Source organism: Phacochoerus africanus, chromosome 8 (assembly GCF_016906955.1).
Source record: "Phacochoerus africanus isolate WHEZ1 chromosome 8, ROS_Pafr_v1, whole genome shotgun sequence".
NCBI lineage: Eukaryota > Metazoa > Chordata > Mammalia > Artiodactyla > Suidae > Phacochoerus > Phacochoerus africanus.
Window position 1 is genome coordinate 128833109 of NC_062551.1, and position 19051 is coordinate 128852159.

Consider the following 19051-nt stretch of genomic DNA (forward strand, 5'->3'; position numbering starts at 1 on the left):
GTGGCTCAGTGGTTAATGAACCCAACTAGTAGCCATGAAGACGCGGGTTTGATCCCTGGCCTTGCTCAGTGGGTTAAGAATCTGGCATTGCCATGAGCTGTGGTGTAGGTTGCAGATGCAGCTTGGATCCCACATTACTGTGGCTGTGGTACAGGCCAGTGGCTACAGCTCCAATTTGACCACTAGCCTGGGAACTTCCATATGCTACAAGTGTGGCCCTAAAAAGACAAAAAAAAAAAAAATTACTATGGTGCAATACTACATTTAAACAAAAATTTAAAAATCATACCTGATTGTACTCTCTTTTAATATTAACTCTATCATCTTCATTTTTCCAAAGAAACTGACTTAAAGGGAATGAAAGGTTTGAAAGTCATATTAAAAAAAGGATTCCAAGAATATTAACTTTTCATGCTTTTTATTTTCTATTTGATATTCTATAAATACATTAAAAATTTTAAATCAGCTTGAAATCACTATTACCTTTCAAACTCATTAATGATTAACATAAACTACATTTAATATGAGTTATAAAATAATATTTCATTATATTCTAGCTAAATTCAAATCATAGTCTAATGTCTACAGCAAGGTACACTAACTGGAAATTTTGTAAACATACTTTATTCATCATTCTTTTGTGAATAACTGTATAAAATTCCTTATCTTAACTTCAAAAGACTATATGCAAAACTGTGGTCTAAGTACTATAATTTTGAACGAAATGATACCAATGTGAAACTCAAGCCTAATCATTAGTTTACTCATAATCAAGAATCTAATAAAGGCAGAAAAATTAGTTCTAAGAAAGGCAAATAAACACAGAAGTTTTCTGTCATTAGGTTGCACCTGACGGCAAAAGGATTACAACAATAAATTTAAGCAATAAATGATTCTTCATTATATTAAAGATCAAAATCAAGGTAATTTTAATTAAAAATGTCACTAATTTCACTCACATCTTTGTTTTAATTAGAAGTCTTTAGGCCAGTACCCTGGATATCTCACTCTTTTTCTTATAGTTTAGATCATGACATGTAGAATCAACATCCGAGTTCCTGTCATGGCTCAACAGTTAACGAACCCAACTAGTATCCATGAGCATGCAGGTTCGATCCCTGGCCTTGCTTAGTGGATTAAGGATCTGGAGTTGCTGTGGCTGTGGTATAGGCCAGCAGCTATAGATCCAATTGGATCCCCAGTCTGGGAACCTCCGTATGCCACAGGTGCAACCCTAAAAAGACAAAGCAAGACAAAACAACACATCCATATTAATTACCTTGTTTTGCCACTAAAATAATCATTATCTGAATCTTCTGGTGATCCTGGCAATTCAGAATTTCCAATCTGATTTTTTCTAGTCTGATTGTCATTTGGAGCGGCTTTTCCCCCAGCTGATGTTGATGTCCATCCATAGCAAATAAAGTTCATAATATTAAGAAATACAAAAATAAAAATTGTCTTTATATTTACATAATATCTATATATTTGTCCCATGTTTCAGAATCTACATGAACTTTACTATTTCCAAACTGAATTTCAAGTTTATGCTAAAGGAGAATTCTTTGATAAATTCAGTTCAGGAAAAATTGGATTATAAACGACCCTAACAAGAAGACAAGCCCCCTTCACCTGCCAACACATATAGCCCAATTGCAGGATTTCTCTGTTTTTATGTACAATGTGAATCTGCAAGAGGGGGTAAGTTGGGTTTTATTCAAACTTAGTTGTCTTCAGAAAGCTTTTGACAAAAGCATCTTTTAAATTTGTATTCTGAGGATCCTTCTCTGGAAAGCACTGGTATAAATACAGAGCATATAATGTCATTAGTTATTTCATATATATTTCCATTTATAAAATCTCCCTTCACGTTAACAGAATTTCTCCATATAAGAAAACCACAGATTTTCTTTAAAACATGTTAACATTCATGTTCCACATGATCTATATGAACAAAAGATCCATGGACCCGGCAGTGTTACACAGATTTTTTTTTTTCCCTTAGAGAAATCAATTTTTTTAATTCATAAAAAATTGTGATACTAGTATTTGAAAAATCATTTTTACAAGAGTTGCCACAATATTTTGCAATATGAAGCCCATATTGGTTTAGTTTTAGTCTGGCTGCTACCACTTATTTCCTATCGGCCCCTGGACTTAGTCATTTAAGGACAACAAATAGGAATTTTCTAAAAATAAATTTAAGGCAAAATGAACAAAAGATAGGTATGTTAGCCGTTAAAAGCTTATAGTAAAATACCACTCCTCTCACCTGCCTAATAAAAGAAACAAGACATAACTCTGTAGATTCTGAGTTACTAGATTCTTATTTTGATAAGAATATAGGACATGTATCTCTTATTGCTAGTAACAGTGTAGAGCATGATGCAATGCACCATTCAATATCTATGCAATTGAATAAAAAAAAGAAGGCAGGCCTATGCGGTTATGAAAAAAAAGGTAGTGTTTAGAGTCCTATAGTAAATATACATATAAAATGTTACAGATTCACAGAAAGGGAAGTGATAACTGAGAGAATTGTTTTGAACTGTGAGATCTTTGCCTGGCAAAGAACATGGAATTTAAACAAAGCAAATGGCACCTGCAGACAAAGTACTAATGTATATAACATTTTTGGCAATAGTGAAAAGTTCAGTATTACTCTAGTACAATGTTGTAAAGCATCAGGCAAACACACACGAGTTCAGGTCCTGGCATTAGTACAACAGGTGTGACTTCAGATATTTTTCTCACTTCAGTTTCCTTATCTCCAAAATGGCAGCGTGCATATAAAGCACTTTCAGCAAATTGTCCAATCCTTAGCAGTCTCGAGGCTTCAAGTTCTTATTTCTCTTCTACTGCATTTCCTAGTTCAGATCTTTAACGTCTCCATACTGTCACCTACATTGTTTCTCTAGAACTGAAATCCAACCATACCACTCCTGTTAAAAAATGCAGATGGCTTCCCATTGCCTACAAAATTTTTTAGCTTTGCAAGCAAGGATTTTGCAGTTAAATCCTTACTTACCTCCAGTTTTATTACACGGTACTTCTTCCTTCCCTTCCTACCACCAAACTGTAATAATAACAATACTAGTAGTAAAATTTATTATTTACTAAATGAATTAGTAAATTATTTAGTAAATTTAATTATTACTAAATTATTTAGTAAATATAAATTTACTAAAAATTATTGAACTACCACATTAAGCGAATCCTGAAAGCTCCATTCACTTTCATAGTTTCATAATCTATATGAAGAAAGCCTTCTGGAGTCAGGCAGTGAACAGTCTGCATGGCCCAACATTTGCAACCCTGGGTTTAAGGTCAGAGTCTGAAGAGCTCTCCATGCCATCTTAAGGATGTGGGTTTTAAGTAGTAATCAGTGGGTCTTTCAAGGGTTTTAAATAGGGAGATAAATAATCTAGCCTGCAATAAGAAGAACGATGCTGGTGGCACTCTAGGAAATAGAGTAGAAAGGAGATTATACGCAAAGAGGCTAGTCAGGATAGTTTTTAAGGTTGCTTTATCCTAAGAAGCTATCATTCTACAATAAGGGAATTTTCAAGCTTAAACTCTGAACAACTGTAAGAATGATGAAACCAAAGAAGAAAGTATATTAGTTTGAGGGCAAGAACAAAGTCAAATATTAAACATGTTGGAGTTCCCATCGTGGCTCAGTGGTTAACGAATCCAACTAGGAACCATGAGGTTTTGGGTTCAACCCCTGGCCTTGCTCAGTGAGTTAAGGATCTGACACTGCCGTGAGCTGTGGTGTAGGTCACAGATGCGGCTTGGATCCCACATTGCTGTGGCTGTGGTGTAGGCTGGCGGCTACAGCTCCGATTAGACTCCTAGCCTGGGAACCTCCATACGCCGCAGTGCAGCCCTAGAAAAGGCAAAAAGACCACACAAAAAAAATGTTAAAGTAGTTGAGGCATTTCAAAAACGTACAGATGTGTAGCACTGACTGATGGGAAAGAGCAAAAGATAACTAATGGGAGGGACTATCCATTTTAATATGTAAAAATGAATAAGGCAATATTTCTTTTCACCTTCATTAAAAGACCTGTAAAACATACTGTGCATATTTTTTTACCAGCCATATTTGATAATATCACGTTAGAGCTCAGTTTTGTTTTTTGTTTTCTTTTAGGGCCATACCTGTGGCATACAGAGGTTCCCACGCTAGGGGTCAAGGTAGAGCTGCAGCCGCCAGCCTACGCCACGGCCACAGCAACACCAGACTCGAACCATGTCTGTGACCTACACAAGAGCTCACGGCAACACCAGAACCTTAACCCACCAAGCGAGGCCAGGGTTCAAACCTGCGTCCTCATGGATACTAGTCAGATTCGTTTCTGCTGAGCCACGATGGGAACTCCACAAGCTAAGGTACTTTGTATTCTCATGCAGAACTAAAGAGTAATTTGAGGGAGTTCCCACTGTGGCTTGGTAAGCTAGGAACCCAACATGGTGTCCATCAGGATACAGGTTAGATCCCTGGCCTCGGTCAGTGTGTTAAGGAACCAGTATTGCCAGAAGTTGCAGCATAATTTGCAAATGCAGCTCAGATCTGACACTGCTGTGGCTATGGAGTAGGCTGTCAGCTGCAGCTCAGATTTGACCCCTAGTCCAGGAACTTCCATATGCCATAGGTATGGCCCTTAAAAAAAGATGGTAATTTGACAATTTTAAGAAACTGCACAACCATCAACAATAAATGGTAGTTGACTCACAGACGTTGAAAAACTTATGGTCTCCAAAGGAGACAGTTTGGGGGGTGGGGGGATGCACTGGGGTTGTGGGATGGAAATCCTATAAAATTGGATTGTGATGATCACAGTACAACTACAAATGTAATAAATTCATTGAGTAATAAAAAATTTTAAAAAAGAATTGAAAAAAAAACAATAAATGGTAGTAAACATACGTAAAATTTTAAGGAACTCTATCTTACATTACACATAAAAATTATTTCCTGGTATATTAATGAACTAAATGCGAAAAGCCAGCCAGCCCATAAAAAGTTATAATATAACATAGGGCCCTATTTCCATGAACTCAGGGTAGAAAAGGGATTTTTAAGGAAGACGTAAGTAGTACTATTAAAGAAAATGTCGACAAACTTGACTATATTAAAATTTAAGAATTGCAGTTCCATTTTTGCTGAGGATGTAGAAAGACTAAAGAGTGCTCCCTTTTGAATAAAGACAAAAAAATAAATAATCTATAAAAGAATAATTCTTCCTGAACTCATCAGATAATTGAGGTTGCAGGAAAGCAAGAAATCTGATTCTAATTTCCTCCAAGGAAAAAATAAACTAATTATTTCATCTTTGGCAGAGCACAGAAGGAAGATGTAACTGCCATTACAACAAGAAGAAAACAGCTAAAATTTTAAGGAATTCTAAAGGCAAATGGGGCTACCAAGACAGTCTGGAAGCTCTAGGATCCCCAGATACAAAAGGCAGTCAATACTTAACAGCAAGCTCCTTGCCATGTGCCTGTATCATGTGCTCATAAGAAAGACTGGGCACAGGACAGGAGACTCAAAAGAGCCATCAATGGCACACAGGTATGAAACCCCATCTTTTCAAAACTCCGCTTTTACACAAAGCAAAAGCCTTATGACATGGGGAAGCTGCAGGAAATTCTCTCACCATAGGGCTCAGGCAAAAATCCACTGGCTTTTGAGGAGGAATAGAAACTAAAGCCATCAGCCCTAGAGGAAAGAACAAGAAACTCCCCTTCCACCATTAGCCTTGTAAAGAAAGTCTTACCACTGAAGAGGTGGTAGGAAACCCTCCCACCACCAGTCTTAGACAAAGGCTAAAGGAAGGGTAGAAGCAAAAGGATCATCTTAGTTCCAGGATCACAAACATATAGGATCATCTTGGTCCCAGGATGACAAACATACAAAACACAGGTTTACTACCACTGAGCAAAGGAAAAGAAACTCTCTTCTAAATAAAAGAAATTTTCCCTTATTTTTAATCTTTTTAAAAGGTAACTCACAGCATAAAGTATAAATGGTAAAAATGTATTATGGAGTTTATAATACACACAGAAGTAAAATGTATAAAAATAGCATAAAAATATTTGAGGGAGGAAATAGAAGTATACTGCTGTAAAATGCTTATACTATATATGAAGTTCTATATAATTTGAGAGTATACTTCAAATTAAAAGTGTATAATGTATAGCAGGAGAAACTTTTTCTTGAAGGGCTAGACAATAAATATTTCAGGTTTACAGATCTTAGAGTCTTTGTCACAACTACTCAACTCTGGCATTATAGTGCAAAAGTAGTCATTGATAATATGTAAATGAAAGGGTATGGGTATGTTCCAATAAAAGTTTATTCATAAGCCACAGAAGTTCCCGTTGTGGCACAGTGGTTAAAGAATCCGACTAGGAACCATGAGGTTGCGGGTTCGATCCTTGGCCTTGCTCAGTGGGTTAAGGATCCAGCGTTGCCATGAGCTGTGGTGCAGGTCACAGACGCAGCTCAGATCCTCTGTTGCTGTGGCTCTGGCAAAGGCCAGAGTCTATAGCTCTGATTAGACCCCTAGCCCGGGAACCTCCATATGCCGTGGGAAGCAGCCCTAGAAAAGGCAAAAAGACAAAAAAAAAAAAAAAAAAGCCATAGAGCATGGATTAAAATAAAGTAAAAAAAAAAAGGGGGGGGTTTGCTGACCTCCACCCTTTTTAGTAACCACTAAAAGCTTTATAAATTAGGACTAATGAGCCAATAGTGGAGATAAAACTGAATCATAAAAAAATTACTCAATCAAAAAAAAAAAAAAAGCCAAGAAAATAAGAAAAACAAAGAACAGAGGAGTTCCCATGGTGGCTCAGCAGAAACAAATCTGAGTAGTATCCATGAGGACACAGGTTCAATCCCTGGCCTTGCTCAGTGGGTTAGGCATTCAGCATTGTTATGAGCTGTGGTATAGGTCAAAGACATGTGGGTTCAGTGTGGCTGTGGCGTAGGCTGGCAGCTGCAGCTCGAATTTGACCCCCAGCCTGGGAACTTTCATGTGCCACAGGTGCGGCCCTAAAAAGTCAAAAAAAAGTTCAAAGAGCAGAGATGACACAAATAAATATAATAACAAATTGTAAGATAGTAGATTAAAACCAACCAAATCAATAATTTCATTAAATGTAAATGATCTAAATACTCATATTAAAAGGACACAGCACCGCTGTGAAGGGTGGTGTAGGTTGCAGCTGTGGCTTGAATCCTGTGTTGCTATGGTTGTGGTGTAGGCCAGCAGCTCCAATTCGACCCCTAGCCTGGGAAATTCCATATGCTTTGGGTGCAGCCCTAAAAAGACAAAAAACAAAACAAAACAAAAAAATTGATATGTAGTTGAAAATGTCAACACTCTTACCAGTAAATATATCATCTGGGAATTCTACTATGATATAGAACTATATTTATTGGTATAAAATACCTATGATATATTCTAAAATAAGGGAATTTAAAGAGTTTGTATGTGTCCTCAATTTTTAAAAGTTAAAAAAATATATATGTACACACAAAAAATTGGAAGAACCTCCAAAATACTAATAGATACAACAATACTACTAACGGCTACAACAATAACACAGATACAACAATACTAACAGCTGTCTCTAGATGGTGGAATTACTATTTATCCTTATTTTCTTCTTAATAGTTATTGATGTTTCTAGAACTTTTCAAAATGAGTATACACTAGTCTCTCAATTAATTTTTGTGGTATGACACATTAAGAACTTAATACTATTAAAAAAATCACATGAACACAAAATTCATAGGACTAAATACTTTCAACCAAATATTTCTGGGGGTTTTGTGCAAGTAGCATAGTTTAAGAACTTAGCCTGTTGTCCAGGGTATGAAACATGATACTACTCGCAACATGATGTAGGGTAATTGCCCACTTCATTAGGTATTTGATCTCCTACTTTTCAGAAAGAGTGTGATTCTACTCTAAATTTTTTTCCCCAGGTGTTTTTTCATTTAACCTCTAATTGGTACCATGACTAGAAAGACATATTTAACACTGCAGGACATACCTAGATAAAGAAGGAGGTAAAGACTCTCATTGAGCATATTAAATGTAACTAAAATTAAAGAAGAGGTTAAGTTTGGAATATCACTAGGTGTAGTATAAACTTAGAATATAAGAATTGCTATAATTGAAGATTAAGAAAAATGCAGCTGGTTAAGAATAAGTGTATTTTGCAGCTGTAATAAATGTTGTCATTATTTTGGCGGGAATTCATTTAATTCATAAATGTTTAGTATATTTACTTTTCTATTACAATTTATTTGCTGTATGCAATAAGGCAAAAGAATTCAACTGACTTTTCCAATCAATTCTTATAGTACCAGCTCTATTTATATGTTTACAAGTTTAATTTTTACTTTAATTACCTACCACTTTTTAGAAATGAATTATCAGTAAATTGATGGGTGTAATCAAATAAAAAAATTTAAAGTCTTTGAAATACAAATGTATCCCAACATTAAAGTTGTTTTGGTTTGATATGGTTTTCCTGGCTAAGATCCTTAGGGACTTATAATAATACTGCAGAGGTTGTAACAATCACTCTTTTTCTCTTCTCATTTAGTCTTAACTTTATCTGAAACTATTATAAAATGGGGTAGATCATAAGTACTGTATTTTAATTTTTTTTTAGCATAGTACTTAAATTGTCTTTTTTTCTCCCAACTGGAAAAACCATTTTTAAAAATCCCCAAAATGAATTTCAGCTTTCCTTTTATACTGTCTATTTGTAAGGCTAGATTTGCCCAGAATTTGCTCAAAGACTTGACTTTACTACTAAAATGCACCAAACAACCTCTTTGTCTTTCCCATTCCAATTGAAATCACCTTCTTTCTGATTCTTGTTAAGAAGCTCTTTCAAAGTGTTTTCTAAAAAACTGGGATCTGTTCCAGGTTCTTCCTTTGACAAAGTTATACTGTGTATTATTCCATCAGCCTCAGTAACACCATTATTAATCTGGTGCCCATCTAAAGAAACTGTTGATGACGCTGAATAAATATTTCCTAAATGATCCATTATAGGAAGCAAATATAATTCTGGTTGAAGAGCCTAAAACACATATGAAATTAAACAAAATTAGTTTATATTTTAAAAACAGTAAGTTAAAAAATTAATATATGCTTAAAATGTCACATTTACATACATAAGGAGGAGCAAATGATTTGAGCTTCAGTTCTGATTCTTGCTTTGTCTTCACCTAGAAATAAATAAATGAAAAAAAATTGAAGCTTTTGCAATGTTTTAAAATTATTTTTACACTTCTTTTTTTGCAGAAAGCATGTATCTGTGACATAAAAATCAAATCTATGAGTTTCCACTGTAGCTCAGTGGTAACAAACCCAACTAGTAACCATGACGATGTGGGTTTGATCCCTGGCCTTCTCAGTGAGTTAAGTATCTGCCTTTGCCATGAGCTGTGGTGTAGGTTGCAGATGGGGCGCAAATCCTGCATTGCTATGTCTGTGGCCTAGGCCATCAGTTGCAGCTCAGATTCGACCCCTAGCCTGGGATCTTCCATGTGATGCATGTGTGGCTCTAAAAAGAAAAAGAAAAAAAAAAAACCAAGATTAAATCTCAAGGCTGGTAACTAAGGCTAGAGCTAGAAAATTTAGAATATAATCCTATTTCTACTCATTCTACTAAACATAATAGAAATTATATGTCATTTAATAATAATAACTATGGCTATTGCATGCATGGACTACGTGCTAGGCACTATTCTAAATGTTTTATATAAAAAACTCAGTTAATCCTCACAATTCTATGTGATAGGCACACACATTATCTGTAGTTCACAGATGGAATTGAGGCAAAGAAAGGTTAAGTAACTTTCCCAAGATTTTGTAACAGGAAGTTTCCAAGCTGGGATTCAAATCAGGTAATCTGGCTCAAGAGTCCAACTTTTAAAACTTTATTTCCTAAATATTCAACCTACAGAGTTAATGTGTTATTCATTCAACAAATACTGAAGGCATCCTATGTGTCAGGTAATGTTCTATGTAGTGAGGATACAATGGGAAAGAAAGTCCCTGCACTCATGTAGCTTATATTCTACTTGGGAGAGCAGATGTTAAATAACATGATTTTAGTGATATGTGATTTATGAAAATAAAATGGAGTGTGTAATAGACAGGAATTTAGAGAAAGAGTATCTAAAAACCAGGTTGTCAGAGAAGGCCTTTTTGAAAAGATAATAATTGAGCTGAGAACTTTGAAAAGCAGCAGCAAACTATTGGAAAATCAGGAAGAAGTGATCTCCAGGAAAGTGCAAAGATGATAAAATAGAAATGAGTTTGCCTTCTTTGAGGACCAAAGGAAAATTTTTTTGGCTAAAGTGTAGAATCAAGGAAAAAAATAGTAGTAGGTAAAATCTGAGAGGCAGCCTGTTCCTGAAGCCCTCCTTATCTCTTGCCCAACCACTGCAAAACTCTGCTGGTTACAATTCTTGCCTCTAGTATTTTATGTCATTTTTTGCTCAAAAACTCCAGAGCTTCAGGAAAAAAAAATCCAAATTCATTAATCTAGCATTAAAAACCTTCAACAAACCACTTTTATGAATTGTTGTCTCCTACTCCCTTTCACACAGTCAATGCTCCAGTAAAAACTGAATCACTACTGCTTCCCTAGTTGCCTGCTTTGCCACTTCAGTGCTCATTCTATTTTCTCTGCGTAGAAATCTTCTCCCACTTAACATCTTTGCAAGATCAAATATTTAGTCAAAATCCAAACAGACTGTTGCTTCTTCCTTAAAATTATCCAGCTCCCCTCTTCTGCTAGTAGTCTCTTTTTCTTTTGAATATACAGAATATGCTATTTTAATTATTTTTTATTTTATCTTCACCACTACACTGAATACTGCTTAAGGGCAGGATCCATATCCAATTCTTTTTTCTCATTTTGTATACAGAAAAACATCAATAAATATTTGTTGAAAACAATAAAATATCATCTTAGAAGCTGACTTAAATTAATTACCTTTAGGACCCTTCTAATCTAGAATGCTGAGATGATATATATATATATCTATATATCTATCTATCTTTTTTTTTTTGTCTTTTTGCCTTTCCTTGGGCCGCTCCCTTGGCATATGGAGGCTCCCAGGCTAGGGGTCTAATAGGAGCTGTAGCCACCGGCCTACGCCAGAGCCACAGCAACGTGGGATCCAAGCAGCGTCTTCGACACACACCACAGCTCACGGCAACGCCGGATCCTCAACCCACTGAGCAAGGGCAGGGATCGAACCCGCAACCTCATGGTTCGCAGTTGGATTCATTAACCACTGCACCACAACAGAAACTCCTGTGATTGATATTTTGTAATTTTACATATCATGAAAAAGAACAAAGAGTTATGAGAGTTGTTCCTTTTCTTCCCCAATTAAGAAAAACTAACTTAAAGATCAGTAAATTAATATTCTGGCATACTAAACAGAATTCTAATAACAAAAACTTCAAATCTAGCTGCTAATCCCAAGAATTCCACACAGCAAATTCCTCTATAGTATGACTTTGGGGGGAAATATATATATTTTTTAATCATTATCATTCTTTTTTTTTTTTTTCAATAAACATTTAAATGCCTCTAAGTGCTAAACAACTTGTTAGGCACTGGTAGTAAATACATAGTGAATAAATAAAGTCCCTGCTCACAAGGGAGCTACAGACTAATGGCAGAGTTAGATGTTAAATAATCACATAAATAAATACATATTAATGATCTGTTAACTAGAGTAGAGTAGGAATATACTGCATCATTAGAGTTTAAATATGGAAAATCTTGGTTAAAGAATTATTTTATTATTTGAGAAATCAGAAACTTTGAGGTTGAATGGTTTGCTGAATTGAGGATTTTAGCTAAGAAAAATCTCTATTTAGAAAATCATGCCACTAAATCACAGAAGCTACAGATAAGAGTGTTCGATAGATAACAGCTGATTCTCCCCACTCCCCCACCCCTCAAAATATGTTAGAGTCATATCATTTCACATCCAGTGAGGCTAGTTGTGGCCCAAGCAATGAGAATCCAGAACACCAGTACTTATTTAAAAGGCGCGCTGTTACTTAAATGTAAAAACACATATCACTTACATGATCACATTTAAAATTTGTCTTTCTTTTCTTCTCAAGGAAATTAACACACAAAAATAGCCCCATTATTTTAGTGCACGATAATATGCCAGAAAGGCCCATCTTTTCTGGGTGATCAGTGTGCTTAATGATATTTCTATTTCATGATGATTGAAATAACATATTGTTTAGTATGTTAAGGAGTTGATAAGCATTTAAGAAACAAAATTTGTTAAAGTATGCTTTTCTTTAATCAAAAGGAAAAAATGAAGGAAACTTACTACAGCTAGATTATTTCCAATGCATTTCAGAAATAAAAATTTTTCTGCAACAGCATCTTCACCAAGGAACTCACCGAGATGCACCCTCAGGGCTTGTAAAGTAAGGTGAGGAGATACTCTGAAATATCATGACATTGCCTTATAATGTAAAATAAAATAGGTTTCAGCTCTACCAAAGATTCGGTAACTTTAATCATCTATCTCAAACATAATACTAATTTAATGTTTCCTATTTAGCTTAATATAATGTGTTTCCACACTGGCTGGGATTTTGTAGGCTTAAAGGCCTGTAAATATTTTTTGAATAAATCATTAAAAGCCTGCTTTTTAAATTAGGCAAACACACACTATAAAAGTCCTTTTTGTACTAAAACCAAAAATGCTTGTTTACTTTTATCATCCACCTTCAATTTTTTTTTTTTTTGTCTTTTTAGGGCTGCACCCGCAGGCTAGGGGTCTCATCAGAGCCATTGCTGCTGGCCTATGCCAGAGCCACAGCAACAGGGGATCCAAGCCGTGTCTGTGACCTACACCACAGCTCACGGCAATGCCGGATCCTTAACCTGCTGAGCGAGGCCAGGGATCGAACCTGCAACCTCATGGTTCCTAGTTGGATTTGTTTCTGCTGTGCCATGATGGGAACTCCAATTTTTTTTGTTAAAGTAAAACTTTGTGGAGTTCCTGTCATGCCCCAGTGGAAACAAACCCGACTAATACCCATAAGGATACAAATTTGATCTCTGGCCTCACTCAGTGGGTTAAGGTTCTGGCATTGCTGTGAGCTGTGGTGTAGGTCACAAACAGCTCTGATCCCACACTGCTATGGCTGTGGTGTAAGCTGGCAGATGCAGCTCCAAATCAATCCCTAGTCTGGGAACTTTCATATGATGCAGGTGTGGCCCTAAAAAGCAAAAAATAAACAAACAAAAAAACCTTTGCAATGGAATTTACAAACATTTATACATATATTAAAGAAGGACTCAGTCACAGATATTTACTCTGGATGTTTGACAGGATTAAACATTTTCTTTGATGATCAAATGTTATCAGACTCTATATCTTTGCTCACTGGGGATGTTCAACACCTAAAATTTAAAGCCATCACTTATCTTTTTGTTCTGAGTTCTTATTTTTCTAGAATCTAATGGGAATATTTTATAATTAATTCATTCAATTAATAAATACATACTGAACCCCTCTGTGTGTTAGATATTATTCTAAGGACTGGGAATAAGGCAATCAGCAAAACAAATACCTCTGCCTTTACATACCTTACAATCTAGTGGTGGGAGCGAAAAATTAACAAAGCAAGAAAAAAATGTATTTCATAAAACACTGCTATGTACCATAAAGAAACTAAAGCAGGGGAGGAAGAGTACCTGCAATTTAAAATACAGCAATCAGAGATGATATAAACAAAGAAGTAATATTGGAGCAAAGACTTGAAGGAGATAAGAAAGCATATGTAAAGGAAGAGCACTTTAGACAAAAAAAAAAAAAACAAAAAAAAACCAGCAAATACAAGGGTTCTGAGGCAGGACCACATCTGATGTGTTCTAGAACAGAAAGGAGGTTAATGTGCTTGAAGAAAATGATGGGTAAGATTAGGAAGACTGAGGTGCTCTCAAGAGAAATAACAAAAAAAAAAAGAGAAATAACAAGAGGCAGTCAGATCACTTAGTATCCTATGTGTTTTTGCGAATGTGAAAAAAATATATATATACACAACACATATATATATAGTTTCTATTTTTAAATAGTTCAGTGAAAAACTCATTGTGAGTATACTGGTTTAACCACTATTCACAGCTTTTCAACAGGTTTCTAATTTCAGATTATTTTTCTCTCAATTCTCTTTGCATATAACCATAGTAATATACAGGTTATACTGTTTTCTAGGTGGCAGTACTGTGGCTAAGTGACATCTGTTCCTATGGCACTTTTCAACTGTTATATAGCACTATTTATTGGTAGTATTCATTAAGTCAGGGACTGGATCAACCACATGAAGAAGATATTTTTCACTTATAAATTTTGAATTTCCAGGAAGTATTTTTCTCTGCAGAAAAAAAGGATTGCTTTTTCAGGCACACTGTAACATGACACAAAACACTTGCCTTATAAATCCAGCTGAAATGAACTTGTTAATAACTTCTCTTGAAATTGTATTTAACTCATAGTTCCATGATCCTTCAGGAACATAAAAAACATGAAGCTCCACCAACTGAATAAATTGAGAAGAAAGTCAGTTTAAATATTTTTAAAGCGAGGAGTTCCCGTCATGACCCAGTGGTTAACAAATCCAACTAAGAACCATGAGGTTGAGGGGTCTATCCTGGCCTGCTCAGTGGGTTAAGGCTCAGAATGTTTTTTCAGTCCAATCAAGGATAACACATTGTACCTAGCTGTCATTTTTTTTAAATTGAAGTATAGCTGATTTACAATCTTGTTATTTTCAGGTGTACAGCAAAGTGATTCAGGGTCTGTTTTTTTTTTTTTCCAGATTACATTCCATTCTAGTTTACTACAAGATACTAAATATAATTCCCTGTGCTGAAGTTCCTGTTGTGGCTCAGTGGAAACGAATCTGACTAGTATCCATGAGGACACAGGTTCGATCCCTGGCCGTGCTAGGTGGGTTAAGGATACGGCGTTGCAGAGAGCTGTGGTGTAGGTCACAGACGCAGCTGGGATCTTGTGTTGTTATGGCTGTGGCATAGGCCCACAGCTATAGCTCCTCTCCTGGGATCCTCCATATGCTGTGGGTGTGGACCAAAAAAAAAAAAGAAAAGAAAAAGAAATTCCCTGTGCTATGTAGTAAATCCTTGCTGCTTATCTATTTTATGTATACTAGTTTTATCTCTTAATCCCATACTCCTGATTTGTCCTTCCTTCTCTCCCTCTCCCCTTTGTCACAACTTTTTAAAATCTTAATTTGGAAGTTTTCCAGACCTGCTTTCTTTCTCTTCATGGCATTGACTTTTTAAAGAGAATGGACCAATTGTTTTATAGTATGTTCTGCATTCTGAATTGACCTTATTAACTCCTAAGGTGTCATTTAACTTATTTCTCCAATCCTTTTATCTCCTGTAAATAGTTAACTGTAAGGCCCTCAATTGACACAAGTTAATTAACTGGGTTAAGATCACTTCATAAATGGTACCCTGTATTACATATTACTTCCCATGTGGATATACCTAACAGTCTACTTCCAAATCTTTCTATATTTAATAACTATTAAAAGGATAATAGAACAGGTTATAAAGACAAGAAAATGGAAGCTGTTATAAAGTTATCTGAATAATTAAAGTGTGAAGTGATAGTGGCTCAGACCAATGTGCTAGAAATAGAGGGGATAGGAAGTGGTCAGATTTTGCATATAATTTCAAACCAGAGTGAATCCATTAGAAGTGAAGGTTGAGTAAACTCTCAAGTATAACTTCAAGATGTCTGGCCTCAGATACTGAAAGGATGCATTTGCCATCAACTGAGACAGGTACAGGTTTGGCTTGTGTGCGGGGAGAACAGTAGAGAAGTTTTAGACATGTTAAATTTCAGCAGTCTACTGGCCATCCAAGTGCAGATTTCAAGTAGGCATTTGAAAAATATCAATATGGAGTTTGGGAAGGAGAATTGGGATGGGGATAAAAATTAAGAATACCTAGCCTAAAGTTGGTATTTAAAGCTGCTAGATTGAATGAGATCACAAGAGTGGAGACAGAGAAGAGAACAAAGAGCTGACCCCTGAAATTCCCCAATATTAAGAGATCAAGAAGACAGGCAGCAAAGAAGACTAAGAATGAATAACAAGGAATAAAGAAGGAAAACCAAGAAAATGTGTATGCTAAAAGCCAATGAAGAAATTATGTCAAAGACGAGAGAGTGATGAATGGTGTCAGCTATTTTGCACACACAGATCAAGCATGTGTGGAATAAGAATTAACATTAGATTTAGTAATGTAAAGGTGAACTTAACAGAACAGTTTTGGTTGAGCAGTGGAGTGAAAGCTTGACTGGAGTTAATTTAAAGAAAAAAGTCAAAGAAGGTATTGGGGGTTTGAGAAGGTATGAAATAACTATCTAGAATAGTGGAAGAGTGAATAAGTGAGTAGGAGACAGTCTTATTGTCTTCCAGCAAAAAAAGTTCCACTTGAGATTCATGGCCATTAAAGTGAGAACAGTCATTCTTCTCTAGCTGTGTTCCACTCTAGGTATATGTGAAGAAAGGGGGAAGAAAGACATTAACCAGGGATTTTGTTTTGTCAAGGTGAATAATGAAATGAGAGAGGGGAAGAAGTAAAATGTGCAAGAGAGTGCTCAAGACTGCTCTGTGGTATTTAAGCAGGCCATGGAGGGCATCCTGAGGTGAGGAATATGTAAAAAAAAAAAAGTGATAGGATCAACACCCTACAGGTCCCAGTATAATCACAGTACTTGGAGATAAAAGGGAAGCTGTGTTCACAGTGGAGTTAGTACCCAATGCTTCATATAATCCATATTGTATGCTTTAGCAAAATTTTTCAAAACCAATGATGAACAGATTTTTCTTATATTTTAATATAAAAAGATTTTCTTACCTCGGATGAGGAAGGTCGACTTGAATTGAGGGACATATTCCCCAGTGTCTGAAGAGGGTAATTACTGGTTGAAATTTTGCAGGCTTTTTTATCTTTCTTCATTTAAGTAGTATTTAATAAATGTTATAATAGATTTTTGACTTATTTAAGACGGTATTCCACTCATTCTGGTCTTTGATTCATTCAAAAAGTAAAAAGAAAAACACAAAAGACTTTAAAATAGATTTAAAATAAAATCTTAGATAAGTATACAATCTTATTATAATAATTCAAAAAGACATATATTACTAGTAAGTACAGCTGGTAACTGCAATGAAATGAAAATACATCCCATATGACTAAGTGGTAAATTATATTAAAATAGACTTGTGAGGAGTTCCCGTCCTGGCGCAGTAGAAACATATGAGCCATGAGGTTGTGGGTTCGATCCCTGGCTTTGCTCAGTGGTTAAGGATCTGGCATTGCCGTGAGCTGTGGTGTGGGTCGCAGATGCAGTTTGGATCCTGCATTACTGTGGCTGTGATGTAGGCCAGAGGTTACAGCTTCGATTTGACCCCTAGCCTGCAAGAACCTCCACATGCCGAGGGTGTGGCCCTAAAAAGATAAAAAAAAAAAAAAAAAAGGCTTGTGATCAGAACATTCTTTAGCTATATTTAAACAATTCATTTTCAGAGTTCCCTGGTGGCACAGTGGGTTAAAGATCCAGCATTGTCAATGCAGTGGCTTGGGTTGTTGTTGCAGTGTGGCTTCGATTCCTGGTCCATGGAACTTCCACATGCCATGGGTGCAGCCAAAAAAAAAAATCTTTTTCATTTTCTCTTCGTCAAAAATTAAAGCTAAATATACAACTGAAATATCCACTGACAGATGACTGGATTAAGAAAATGTGGTATACACACACACACACAATGGAATACTACTCAGCCATAAAAAAGAACAAAATAATGCCATTTGCAGCAACATGGACGGAACCACTCTCAAACTAAGTGAAGTAAGGCAGAAAGAGAAAGACAAATACCATATGATATCACTTATACCTGGAATCTAATATATGGCACAAATGAACCTTTCCACAGAAAAGAAAATCATGGACATGGGGAACAGACTTGTGGTTGCCAAGGGGGAGGGGGATGGACTGGGAATTTGGGGTTAACAGATGCAAACTATTGCCTTTGGAATGGATAAGCAATGAGATCCTGCTGTATAGCACTGGGAACTACATCTAGTCACTTATGATGGAGCATGATAATCTGTGAAAATAGAATGTCTATATGTATGTGTGACTAGGTCACCTTGCTGCACAGTAAAAAATTGAGAGAACACTATAAGCCAGCTATAATGGAAAAAATAAAAATCATTATAAAACAAAAAAAATAGGAATTCCTGTCATGGCTCAGTAGTTAGTGAACCCGCCTAGCAACCATGAGGATGAGAGTTCGATTCCTGGCCTTGCTCAGTGGGTTAAAGGATCCAGCATGCCTTGAGTTACGGTGTAGGTCACAGACACGGCTCAGATCCTGAGTTGCTGTGGCTGTGGTGTAGGCCGGCAGCTACAGCTCCGATTTGACCCCTAGCCTGGGACCCTCCATGTGCCGTGGGGTGTGTGGCCCTGAAAAGACAAAAAGACAAAAAAACTCAACACCCATTTCTGATAAAAACCCTTCAGAAAGTGGGCATAGAGGGAACCTACCTCAACATAATAAAGGCCATATATGACAAACCCACAGCGTACATCATTCTCAATGGTGAAAAGCCAAAAGAATTCCACTGAGATCAGGAACAAGACAAGGATGTCCGCTCTCGCCACTACTATTCAACATAGTTTTGGAAGTCCTAGCCACAGCAATCAGAGAAAAAAAAGAAATAAAGGGAGTCCAAATTGGAAAGGAAGAATTAAAACCATCACTATCTGCAGATGACATGATACTATACCTAGAGAATCCTAGACTCTACCAGAAAACTGTTAGAGCTCATCCATGAATTTGGCAAAGTCACAGGATACAAAATTAATACACAGAAATTGACAGCATTTCTATACACTAACAATGAAAGATCAGAAAGAGAA

At 36.1% G+C, this 19051-nt stretch overlaps 1 protein-coding gene across 1 annotated transcript in view; it reads right to left on the reverse strand.

Annotated features, from left to right (window-relative positions):
* The window catches only part of SPATA1 (spermatogenesis associated 1), a 46122-nt gene that overhangs the window by 21389 nt on the left and 5682 nt on the right, over positions 1-19051 (reverse strand). Inside the window, exons 2-8 of the mRNA XM_047794217.1 lie at positions 16987-17158; positions 14527-14633; positions 12410-12527; positions 9206-9259; positions 8889-9111; positions 1280-1394; positions 290-347 (exon numbers count right to left, since the gene is read on the reverse strand). Coding sequence (XP_047650173.1) covers positions 290-347; positions 1280-1394; positions 8889-9111; positions 9206-9259; positions 12410-12527; positions 14527-14633; positions 16987-17088 — 777 coding nt within the window. The 5' untranslated portion in view covers positions 17089-17158. The remainder of the gene's footprint in view (positions 1-289; positions 348-1279; positions 1395-8888; positions 9112-9205; positions 9260-12409; positions 12528-14526; positions 14634-16986; positions 17159-19051) is intronic.